The sequence below is a fragment of the Polypterus senegalus genome, chromosome 16 (genome assembly GCF_016835505.1).
Source record: "Polypterus senegalus isolate Bchr_013 chromosome 16, ASM1683550v1, whole genome shotgun sequence".
NCBI lineage: Eukaryota > Metazoa > Chordata > Cladistia > Polypteriformes > Polypteridae > Polypterus > Polypterus senegalus.
Genome location: NC_053169.1, coordinates 86,147,565 through 86,160,997, shown reverse-complemented (window position 1 = coordinate 86,160,997; position 13,433 = coordinate 86,147,565). Strand labels below are relative to the sequence as shown.

General features: G+C 39.1%; 1 protein-coding gene across 2 annotated transcripts in view; it reads right to left on the bottom strand.

Moving 5' to 3' along the window:
* crip3 (cysteine-rich protein 3) overlaps nucleotides 1–13,433 on the bottom strand; it is a 127,750-nt gene that overhangs the window by 23,982 nt on the left and 90,335 nt on the right. For both annotated transcript variants that reach the window (XM_039738331.1, XM_039738330.1), the window contains exons 5-6: nucleotides 12,273–12,347; nucleotides 4,967–5,061 (exon numbers count right to left, since the gene is read on the bottom strand). In XM_039738331.1, coding sequence (XP_039594265.1) covers nucleotides 4,967–5,061; nucleotides 12,273–12,347 — 170 coding nt within the window. The remainder of the gene's footprint in view (nucleotides 1–4,966; nucleotides 5,062–12,272; nucleotides 12,348–13,433) is intronic.

Below are 13,433 nucleotides of genomic sequence, written 5' to 3'. Positions count from 1 at the left end.
ATAAAAGGAAGAACATGTTCCAGTCAAAATTCAACATTTTCCATCAATAGAGAGTTTCCTTTAGAGAGAATTGAGGGAAAGGAAAACTACAATACTAGAAATTTCTAACACGGCAGAATAAAGGCACTACTGAGAAATATAATTAAACAAGATGTTTGAGAAGATAATAACAGGAAGTTTAATGACCCTTGTGCTGCCCACACCCACCAAATCACTTCCTTAATAGGATCATGAAGAATCTTTTTATATATAAAAACACACAAACACATTAAGCAGAGACAAATAAAGCTGTATAACCCAAGACATTCTAAGCCAAGACAACTTCAGTGTTTCATAATACGTAATAACGTATTAGGATTTATCATAAATAACAAGCCTTAGCTATTCTACTAAAGTAGGCTTGGAGTGAACAAGTTTAGGCAGCTACACTGTCTTACTATGAGGTTCAGCGTTCCTTGTATTTCTGCACCCAATCAAAGTACATTTTGTGTTGTTAACAATTTTTACTTTTTTTTGGCAGTACAGAATTCATGTCTTTTTATTGGAAGATATTCACCACTTTATTATTTATTTTGTAGCAATTCTGTGAAGTTAACCATTGAGTCTATAAACTTATACAGCCTAAATACAGTAGGTATTCCCAGTACATCTTTGTAGGAGAAGCTTTGAAGTTACAGAACACCCACCTTCATGCACCCGCAGATAAAATGCATCTGGCTGTGAGGTGGGTCTGAAGAGAGGAAAGACATAAGTTTGTACTATTCATGTTAAACATGTTTTTGGAACGGTACAGTCAGAGCAAGCTAAGGGGCACCGCCAAACTTACAAAAACCGTAGCTAGCTCAATAAGATCAGAACATAAAACACCAAAGGTTGAGTGCGACACACCTTATAAACTAGAAAACCTAACTACGTAAAATCAGGAAAGACAAAGAGGCAAGTCACTGTCTGTATGGGAAAATGTAAATGGCTACAACAACATTTATTTCTATAGCACATTTTCATACAAATGATGTAGCTCAAAGTGCTTTACATGATGAAGAAAGAGAAAAAAGAGAAAATAAATAATTAAAATTAGGGAACACTAATTAACATAGAATAAAAGGAAGGTCCGATGACCAGGGACTTGATGATGATGGTCATGTGGGCTTCTGGCCTTTAATCCATCAACGTAGGGATATCACAGTTAGAAGTGCAGGTTTAAAATTATTGCAAACCTAATTAGACAACAGACTCTGCACTAACTACATACTAGATGAATGAGGATTAATACAGGACTATTTCATTTATGTTAGGTAGAGGCCTGGAACCCCTGCAGATTTTATTTTTTTTCTCCAGCTGTCTGGAGTTTTTTTCTGTCCACCCTGGCCATCGGACCTTACTCCTTTTCTATGTTCACTAATGTTGTCTTATTTTAATTTCTTATTTTGTCTTTTATTTTTCTTTTCTTCAGTATGTAAAGCGCTTTGAGCTACTTTTTGTATGAAAATGTGCCATATAAATAAATGTTGTTGTATTAACCTTCACTTAAGTTCTACTTTATATCCATCACCCAAACACACGTTTTATTAAAAATGTAATTGCTAAGTGAGCAGTGCCATGCAGTTTAGAGAGGATTACAACACTCGCTCAAGTTTTCAACTTGAGAGGTCTTCATTTCCAAATGCTACATACAGTACATAGAGTTTAAAAAAAATGGCGTCTTTTCTAACAATTTAGATTTGATACTGGACACTTTTATATAGATTAAGTGTCCAATAAAAATTTAGAAGACATATCTTAAATGTGCGCATACAGAAATGATTATTTAGTTGATGGTATAAGTCAGGGGCGGGCATAGTCTGTCCTGGGGGGCCGCACTGGCTGCAGGTTTCTTAATGAGAGGTTAATTATTGCTGCTGAAGCACGTATTGTCCAAGTGACATTCTGATGCTTCATTTTAGTGGTCTCGCTTGTTAAGGTTCCCCACCCTTAATTGCTTATTTCAATCTTAAACTGTTTTAATGGCTCCTTAATAACATTAAGATGTAAATGACAAAGCAGCCAATAGTTCTCCGTCTAGTTTGTTTCCATTTACATCTGTGTGTGTTCATCATACACTGTTTGATTTAATAAAACACTTAAAAGCAAATGTGACAGACTGAAAATGATCCATTTTAGGCATCAAATCATTTGGAGGATATCCTACGACATAAGAACCTTACATTGCAGAGCAACAAGCCATAAAATTAAATAAGGTCTGGGATTGGCAAGGATTGGTTTCTAATTAAGCACACGGGTTGGAATGAAAACCTGTAGCCCCTGCAGCTCTTCAGGGCCGACATTACCCACCTCTGGTACAGATTATGACCAAGCTGAGGCTGCTACTACCTGATCAAGAGATGACAACTAATTTAAAAAACACACACAGCTGTTACATACAGATAGTATGTGGTTAAAAGGGGTGGAAAAATCAGTCCAACTATAAATGTTATACTAATGGCCTCCTATTTTCAGGGTACAGAAATACCCTCATATTCTTTAAATAAAAGGAAAGTGATAGAATATGCACTGAGGATGCAAGTACTGTATTAACTTATTTGTGTGCAAACTGGTAAAGTCCTGCTCTGTACTTATTCTAATGTCGTATGTTTATATAAGCCGTTATGTCATTCTTTATTTTATGAACATTTGTCTTCCACTTCCTCAGTCTGATCCTCCATCCTTGAAATCAACTTGTATACTTCACTGACTAGGCATTTGCCAACTTGATCCTAAGGCAAGAAATAAATAGCTGTGGAAGGGTTTCTTCATATTTGTGCTTATCCGTCACCCTTCCTCAGGCAGGCATAGGAATATCAGCATAGAAAATTATTTTAAAACCAAACAACCCAAAAAGCTTTAAACGGAGCTTGCATTTCAAGGTTTTCTCAGTGGAGTACTGCGCTAAATGTGAAAAAAAGACACCAAGAAAGCCTACATGCGCTTCTCCCATTGCAGTGTGATATTCCTTTTGCAAAGAAACGCAGTCCGGAATAAAACAGGTTTGTATGTAGAAAATCATTTCTAACCCCAACTGTGCGCAGTTAGTGCCACTCTCAGATTTGCAATGTGCAGTTTGAGTTGTGCAGTGTGTGCATTCTGCATATTCTTTCCATGTGTGACACTCGGGGGTGCTGTTGCTCCTCAAACCACGCAGACAAAACGCGTTCAAGACAGCAGGTATAATATTTTTTAATTTTTTTCTTAAATAAAGAAAGATTGTTCCACAATGCACCAATCACCCCAATAAACAATCATAAATCAATAACAATATTAATACCAACAATAATCCACCTCTCCTCCCAGCAGCTCCGTCACACTAGAGAGATAGATAGATAGATACTTTATTAATCCCAAGGGGAAATTCACATAATCCAGCAGCAGTATACTGATACAAAGAAACAATATTAAATTAAATAGTAATAAAAATGAAAAAAATTAAAATAAAATTAATGTTAGCATTTACTCCCCCGGGTGGAATTGAAGATTCCACACTATCACCCAACTCCGGCTCAGTTTGCGGAGTTTCCCATTGTCCTTTATATAGTCCTTGACCCAGAAGCGCTCCTGTCCTTCTGTCCATGTGATTCACTAGCACTTCCGGGTCAGTTGAAGATTTATAATTTTCCTTCAGCCCGGAAGTACTTCTGTTCTTCCGTCCCCGTGACTTGGGAGTACTTCCAGGGTATAGGGAAAATAGAAATCCCTGTGTCTCCCTGCAGCATCACCCGATGGCACCCACGGCACCCAGCAGGGCTGTGAAGTCAAACTCCATCTCCCATGATGCCCTGCGGGAATCTGGGGCACCTTCATGCTGCAGGGAGGACTCCATCTAGAGGCCTGGATGTGTTGGCTGGGATAAGCTGCCGGCCATCTCTCACACATGTTATTGTGGCTTATTCATCTTACTTCTCAAAATCATTTGATTTTAAGCTTGAGGCGTTGCGGTTTCCATTTAGGTAGTTTATAAATAAACTGTTTTAATGAGCAAGACACTCATGTTTGTTTATAGAAATGAAATTCAATATGGCTGTATTTTATCACAATGATGCAATGCCAGTTGAGAAAGACAAGATATCAGGAACCAGGCTTCCTATGTTTGTTTCACTTGTCAGTAGCAACCAGGGGCAGATATCATTAGTCAGGCAAGTTAATGATTACTGCAGAGACGTCTGCACACGATGGAAAAATCTGGTATGGACGCGCCTGAATTTTAAAGTAAAAACACAGCCACTGCAAACCTCAAATAAAAAAGGTTATACATTCTTACAGGATTCCACAGCACAACATCTACTCATATGACCATGCTCAGGACCAAAATCTTCCAGGAAATGCATTTACCTATCAGTTTTGGCAAAATCATTTTTGTGACAATGTGAAATATTACTTTTTTCCATAGCACGGTGGCGCAGTGGGTAGCGCTGCTGCCTTGCAGTATGGAGGCCTGGGTTCACTTCCCGGGTCCTCCCTGCGTGGAGTTTGCATGTTGTCTCCCCGTGTCTGCGTGGGTTTCCTCCCACAGTCCAAAGACATGCAGGTTAGGTGGATTGGCGATCCTAAATTGTCCCTAGTGTGTGCTTGGTGTGTGGGTGTGCCCTGTGGTGGGCTGGCACCGTGCCCGGGGTTTGTTCCTGCCTTGTGCCCTATGTTGGCTGGGATTGGCTCCAGCAGACCCAACCGTGACCTTGTGTTAGGATATAACGGGTTGGATAATGACTGACTGACTGACTTTTTTCCATAATGTACACTCTAATTTTAATTTTTAAAATATTAAATGCAAAACATCATCCCATCTATAATTTATAAAATTGTACAAGCATTAAAAAAACAAATAAAGCTATATTTTTAAAAAGTATCAATAAAATGTAAAGCACAAACTAACATTTCCGAGTTGCTTATTTTTAAGGGTATATGTTAAAATGTTTTTATTTCAGACACTGCGTACCTCTGCATGACCTCCTGGAGTGAGCGTCTTTTTGCATCTCTCACAGCGAAGACACGGCCTGTGCCAATTTCTACCCAAGGACATCACCTTCTCAGCTTTTAAAGTAAAGCAAAGACAGAAACAAAAGGGCTTTACTATTTTTCAAAATGGAAATCAGCAGAAAAATATAGTCTTAGAACAATGAGCTTTTTATTTGTATGAAATATACATACTTCAGCTGGTATACTAGGTTAACTTTAAAGTATCAAAAATTACATGTAAACACTTTTACCAAGAGACGAGTGGTGCGGGTAGTGGGATTGCAGGGTGGAGGTTGAGTGTGATGGATGTTCTGTGTTGTAACTCACAGCTGTAACTTCACCTGGTGCAGACCTGGACTATAGGCAAGTCAATCAGACTACAACCGAGTTAAGTTGTGATGTGACGTGTGTGGATGAGCACAGATGACACAAATTGGTGACACACAGTAAAGAGAAAAAATGACACGCAAGGCTGACAATGATTGTTCACCTTCAGTGCATCCGGAAAGTATTCACAGCGCATCACTTTTTCCACATTTTGTTATGTTACAGCCTTATTCCAAAATGGATTAAATTCATTTTTTTCCTCAGAATTCTACACACAACACCCCATAATGTCAACGTGAAAAACGTTTACTTGAGATTTTTGCAAATTTATTAAAAATAAAAAAACTGAGAAAGCACATGTACATAAGTATTCACAGCCTTTGCCATGAAGCTCCAAATTGAGCTCAGATGCATCCTGTTTCCCCTGATCATCCTTGAGATGTTTCTGCATTGGAGTCCACCTGTGGTAAATTCAGTTGACTGGACATGATTTGGAAAGGCACAAACCTGTCTATAGAAGGTCCCACTGTTGACAGTTCATGTCAGAGCACAAACCAAGCATGAAGTCAAAGGAATTGTCTGTAGACCTCCGAGACAGGATTGTCTCAAGGCACAAATCTGGGGAAGGTTACAGAAACATTTCTGCTGCTTTGAAGGTCCCAATGAGCACAGTGGCCTCCATCATCCGTTAGTGGAAGAAATTCAGAACCACCAGGACTCTTCCTAGAGCTGGCCAGCAATCTAAACTGAGCGATCGGGGCAGAAGGGCCTTAGTCAGGGAGGTAACCAAGAACCCGATGGTCACTCTGTCAGAGCTCCAGAGGTCCTCTGTGGAGAGAGGAGAACCTTCCAGAAGGACAACCATCTCTGCAGCAATCCACCAGTCAAGCCTGTATGGTAGAGTGGCCAGACGGAAGCCACTCCTTAGTAAAAGGCACATGGCAGCCCGCCTAGAGTTTGCCAAACGGCACCTGAAGGACTCTCAGAGCATGAGAAACAAAATTCTCTGGTCTGATGAGACAAAGATTGAACTCTTTGGTGTGAATGCCAGGCGTCACGTTTGGAGAAAACCAGGCACCGCTCATCACCAGGCCAATACCATCCCTACAGTGAAGCATGGTGGTGGCAGCATCATGCTGTGGGGATGTTTTTCAGTGGCAGGAACTAGGAGACTAGTCAGGATAAAGGGAAAGATGACTGCAGCAATGTACAGAGACATCCTGGATGAAAACCTGCTCCAGAGCGCTCTTGACCTCAGACTGGGGCGACGGTTCATCTTTCAGCAGGACAACAACCCTAAGCACACAGCCAAGATATCAAAGGAGTGGCTTCAGGACAACTCTGTGAATGTCCTTAAGTGGCCAAGCCAGAGCCCAGACTTGAATCCGATTGAACATCTCTGGAGAGATCTTAAAATGGCTGTGCACCGACGCTTCCCATCCAACCTGATGAGGCTTGAGAGGTGCTGCAAAGAGGAATGGGCGAAACTGGCCAAGGATAGGTGTGCCAAGCTTGTGGCATCATATTCAAAAAGACTTGAGGCTGTAATTGCTGCCAAAGGTGCATCGACAAAGTATTGAGCAAAGGCTGTGAATACTTATGTACATGTGATTTCTCAGTTTTTTTATTTTTAATACATTTGCAAAAATCTCAAGTAAACTTTTTTCACGTTGTCATTATGGGGTATTGTGTGTAGAATTCTGAGGAAAAAATGAATTTAATCCATTTTGGAATAAGGCTGTAACATAACAAAATGTGGAAAAAGTGATGCGCTGTGAATACTTTCCGAATGCACTGTATGTGTGTTTATAGTTAATTGTAAGACTTAATTTACAACAAATAAAAGAACACTGCATTAAAATCAGTTATTAAACTGCACTGAAATCAAGATATTAAAATCTGAAATTCATTTATTCATTGATATATTCAGTAAACGTCAGTCTGCTGATCTTATGGACACTGTACAGTGTGCTCTGGCTCCTTTCTATCAAGGTAAGTCTGAATTACTGTAATGCTAATTTAGTGGGATCATTTGATTGGAGATGGAGAGAAATGAAGACATTCATAAAGCACAATTGATACAAAAGATTCTGATTAAATAATGAAATCCAAGCAGATCAGTAATGCAAGACAGATGTAATGATTTACAACACCTAAAAAAAAAATATTCACCCTCTTGGAAGTTCCAACATTTTACTCTTATTACACCGAATTAGAGTGGATTTAATTTGCCTTTTTCGATGTTGATCAGGTCTCTGCAAAGCAAGTTAAATGAATTACAAATATAAAACACAAACCCCCCCTTCAAGTCAGTATTTAGTAGCTTAGTAACATTGTCAGCCATGACAGCCTGCTGTCTGTGTAGATTGGCCCCATTCGTATTTCAGAACTGCTCAAGTTCTGTCAGGTGTCATGGGGGTCAAGTGTGAAAAACCTTATTCAAGTCCAGCCACAATTCTTAATTTCTTAGAGATCTGGTCTCTGACTCAGTCACTACACAACATTAATGTTGTTTTAAGCAATTTCTGTCCAACTTTGGCTTTATTTTTGGGGTTGTTGTCATGAGATACTATCATGTGAAGCCTGACAACAAAAAGGACCGATTTACAACCATTTGTGTTAAATAGAATTCCCAGTGGAGGCTGGCTGGTCTTCTTGGCCTTGGGACCCCTGAAAATTTTATTATTTTCTTCTCGATCCTAACTGGAGTGTTTTTTTTTTTTCTTTCTTTCTTACTGTCCTCCCAGCCATCGGACAGAACCTTTTTCTTTGTTACTTCTTCTTTAATATTATTGCTGCCTAATCTTTTTTGTTTTTTCTTTTTGTCATCTTGTAAAGTGCATGGAGCTTCATTGTTTTTTATGAAAATGTGCTATAGAAGTAAATGTTGTTGTTGTCTTGTTGTAAAACAAAATCTCCTAAAGTGCAGGTTTCCTGCGGACTGCCTCAGGTTTTACTCCAGTAGTTCTTTGTATTTTGCTGCATTCATTTCTTTTTCCTCTCTCTCTTTGTCTCTTAGAGGCCTTCATGGGTCTGCAGCAAGAGGCTGCCACAACAATGCTTCACTGTGGAGACGGGGAGCTTCTGATAGGGTGCAATGTTTGGCTTGTGCCAACCATCTTCCTTTGGACTTCGAGTCTCCTGTGTGTCTTCAGGCAAACACTAGCGTTTTTTTCTCTATTATAATAAAAATATCTTGCGACAAGACGTGACTTTTTGAAGAGACTTTTTGGAATGAAGTCCCATGAAGTTCTTTCAAGTCACATCATATTTACAACCTTTAGAAGCAAGTCCGGGTCATCTAACCTCTCAGTTGTGTGAATGCTTTTGGCAGACACACTTCCTGCGCTCTCAACTCATATAAATTTTATCAGGACAATAATTTTATACGTTGTAGATGACACATCAACGACTAAGTGAAGAAGAAAGAGCAGCGTGTCGAAAAGAGACCCAAAAACGTTGGAGAGAAAAGAATGCAAAAAAGAATAATAATCTATGTGCAAATTCAGAAAATAAGGAATGATGTTCAAAAACATTGGCGCGATACACATGCAGAGCCAGTTAAAGATTATGAATTAACGCGAAAATTATCGATCGGTTACACGGCAAATTGGTTAAATGCGTATCAATAGATTTTCCTGAAGCAGGTGGTGGTGATGGTGCGGAAGATGAAAACATCAATTTACAATACCATAAAGAATATCTATAACCGTTAACACCGTCCGGTCTTCCACCGGCAGAATTACTGTTGAAAGGAGCATGTATCATGATGTTATTGCATAATTTATGCATGAGTGATGGACTATGCAATGGGACAAGATTAGTTATATTAAAAATTGGTCGAACAATTCTAACATGTAAAATTTTAACAGGCAATAAGAAAGGTAATGTAGTACATCTTCCACGAATAACATTAGACACAAAAGGAGATCTTGATATGCCATTAGTATTAAAAGGTTTACAGTTTCCCGTGAGAATAGCTTTTGCTATGACAATTAACAAATCACAGGGACAAACATTCAAAAAAGTCGGTTTATTTATTAGAGAGAAAGAAACGGTATTCACTCATAGGCAGTTATACATTGCATTGTCACGATGTAAGTCCAAACATGGAATCAAAATTCAATGCGATCTTGAAGAAAAGTTAATTCCAAATATTGTTTTTACTGAAGTTTCAATGTAAAAATGAAAACTGCATATGTAACAATACCCATGAAAATAATCTAACTGCCAAACTAAATATCCGGTTAACCAAACCCGGGGATTGGCGAGTGAAGCAAGCAGGGGGCGGAACCCCCTAGTGTTTTGTAAAGAAAAAAACGGTGGCTTTCTCACTGCCACTCACCCTGAACACTGCGACTAGTGAAGCACCCAGGTGACAGTTGGTGTATGCACAGTGTCTTAGCTGCTGTAGTTTATTTGTTCGGGTCTCATTGGTCTCCTGGTGGCCTCTATTAGTCTTATTCTTGCATGATCACATAGTTTTTATGGTTAACCTTGTCCATAAATAAGCTGTACCAAATTGTTTCCATTTCTTAATGGCTGATTTAACTGGACTTCATGGGCTTTCCAGTAACATGCCTATTTTCTTTTCTCCATCCCCTGACCTGTACTTTTCAATCACCTTTTGACAGAGCTGTGTGTTCTTTGGTTTTCATTGTATTTAGGGCATGATACCGACTTGGACTTTTCAGATACAGAAGTGCATTTAAGCTACAATCACGTGAAACCTCAGACAGGTGACCTCCATTGAAATAACATCTGAAGCCAATTGGCCACACCAGTGAAGATTTAAGGGCCGGTTTATACTTCACGCTCAGAACGCGTACGTGCCCACATCATGGCTGCCACGCATTCCCAGCGTTCATTTCACGCGTCCTCTGAGCAGGTCCTCAGAAATTAATGCGATGCGTGCGCAAATTGCAGTAACAGCAAAAAGTCGGAGGGCGCAGTGTGCTAAAAGTTGGAACGTGACGTCAGAGTCTCTGTTTACTGTCTACATATGACTGAAACCTTCGCAGATCCTATGAGACTGATGTGCGCGCTTCGATGTTTGATGAATGGTTCGATGTGGTGAAGCAAAATGCCAACATACAGATGCATTCGTGGTCCTTTTATATTCAAGCGTCGCATATTCCCGATCGTAAGGACATAATGATGTGATGATAGATATTAAAAGTCTCTTTTTTTGCAACTTCATAACAGCAACATAATGTATAGCGTATATTTGAGCCACTGAGAAAAAAATAAAGGACACGGTGAAAATTTGTATTTTGTGATTAAAGTGGAAATTTCAGCTTTAATCTTGAAATGTCCACTTTAACCTCGTAGTTTACTTTATCATTAATGCAGACCATCGTAAACATCATCCCAGGTTTTAATCGCTACGAGTTTCTTGGATCTGACAGCAGCGGCAAGCAGCAATACAGTAGATCACCACACAGAACAAATTAAATGTATGATATTCCAACTCTCTGCACATTTAGAATCTTTAGATTTATACTTCTTATCACTTTCATGATGAAATGCATTAAAGTGTGTATGTTACATTTTACATATAATTTCGTTTAAATGAATACTGTTAATAATTACCCACATGGGGGTGTCACAGTGGCGGAGTAGTAGCACTGCTGTCTCGCAGGGAGTTACGTTGCTGGTATTTCCTGCTTGTATTCCACACTGTGATCCGGTTTCATTCCAAAGATATGCAGATTTGGGGATTTAGTGCCGCTAAAATGACGCTAGTGTATGTGTGTGCTTGTATTCACCTTGCGATGAGCTGAGGCCTCAATCAGGGATTGTTTCTCACTCGTGCTCAGTGCTTGCTGGAATGGACACATCCCTGGATTGATAGATTTAATCAATAAACATCCTTTTCAGAGATATTGCGGTAAGGTGTCATCGGAATTTAATGGGTGTTCTAGGCAATTCACAACACAGAGAAGCCGAACATATTCTCACCGTGATAATATCTCGCACTGCCACCTAGTGGATTCCTCCAGATTTACGTAAAGTACACGCGCAAGTATAAACACTACAACGCTTGTGTAGCCGGAGTGTCTGCTGCAGCATGCGTCACGTCGTGTGAAGTATAACTCCGGCTTAAGGTGCGTCATAATAAAGGGGGTGGATACTTATGTGTTTTATATTTGTAACTAGCTCAGTGCTACGCACCATTGTGAAGAGGGGTGCTGAATGCACCCCAAGGAGATGCAGTCACTCCTCTGAAACCCCTCTTAAATGGTGATACAATGGGAATCAAATAACAGTTTTTTTCCCCTCCTCTTTGCTCAATCAGCTGTTGGCTTGCTGCTGCTCCTGTGCGGTGTGATCTGCATTTTGTGCGGCGCTTCAAATGTTTTAAAGTCACTGCCTTGTCTCTCTTCACCCCCCCAGACATCCTCAAACACTATTTGATCTCTTTTCGCTGTTCGGTTATTTCAGAGTAATATTTTCCATTTGTTTGCGCAAATGTGAGCTTTACTCTCATTTTTTTGAGACTTTCGAATTTTCCTACTTCCATTATCTCTAACCTTTCTCTGCATGTGTATCATGGGACTTGCTTTCAAAGGTTGTAAGTATGACGTGACCTGTCCGTCTCATGGGACATGAAAGTGTCTCTCTGTCTCTCACAGATCTCTCTTCAAAAGATCACATCTCGTACCAAATGGTTGTTATATTTTTTATAATACAGTAGAGAGATTAATTTAGACCACTTTGTAGAGATCTGTTCACGGAAAAATAAAATTACATCCACTATGATTCAATGCTGTATAATAATAAAATATAATAACATCCAAGGAGGTGAATACTTTATATAGGCATTATAAGCTTAAACTCTGGAAAACGAAAAAGTATTACCAGTATGGTCTATAATGTTGAAAATATACACTTTAAAGAAAATAGTAAATTACTTTCAAAACTAATTTGTTAGAACAATGCATCATTACATTACTTACCAAAATAGACTACCTTTCCACAGCCAGGGCAAAGTGAGGTTTCCCCAGCGAAAGTCTTAACACGTACAGAAGCAGCTAAAATAAAAATAATTGCTTCTTTTAGTAATGGTACACTGTAATCTCTCCACCTTTATTAAGAAAAGTCATCTGTGATAACAAGTAATATGAATAAATGAGTACAGTACACTATCAGTTTAAATGAAGTACAATTTCAAGAGTCAATATATTTATATTTGAGGAGATTTCAGATATCCATTTTGATAAATTTACATATACGCTACGTTTCAGCCTTCCTGTTTTATGGTGCAATGCTACAATTTGTACATGTGCTGTATCAATATAGGATTCAAATGCCTCTTTGCAGGGTCCATAAACAGTGGTATGTCATTTTAGCAGATTTTTTTTTTTTTTGCAAAGATAAAACAATGTTCCTCTCTTAATGTTCTCTCTCTTGTTCGCTCTATCCTGGGTCCGCTGCTCTTCTCAATCTACATGCTTCCGCTAGGTCAGATTATCTCAGGGCACAACGTGAGCTACCACAGCTATGCTGCTGACACACAGCTGTACTTATCAATAGCTCCTGATGACACCGACTCTCTCGATTCACTAATTTGTACATGTGCTGTATCAATATAGGATTCAAATGCCTCTTTGCAGGGTCCATAAACAGTGGTATGTCATTTTAGCAGATTTTTTTTTTTTTTGCAAAGATAAAACAATGTTCCTCCCTTAAAGTGATGCAAGGCTTAAATATAGATCAATGATGACAGTTGAAAACAAGCCCTTCTTACATAATTTAGCAAATGAGGAATGGCAGCCAAGGTTGAAAATTTAAGACAATAGAACAGAGTTCACCTGCTACAACCCTGGAATCAAGGTTATTATGTAAGACTATGCAGTTATAACCTTGATTGATTCAACATTAGACACTAGCAATAAATAAATAAATCTTACAAAGATGAAGTAATGAGCAAACATTTTATTTCGACATATTGCTGCCATCTCCGAGTCCCGACTCAGTTCCCAGTTGTACAGTATGTAGTGCTTTGAAGTGTATTAAATCCCTCTATTGAGTGAGCTTGCCTTCCACAGTTCAATGGTATTCTGTTAAATTTTAAGACAATGGCTCACAGTTGGGCATTTCAATGTCTACAATACATT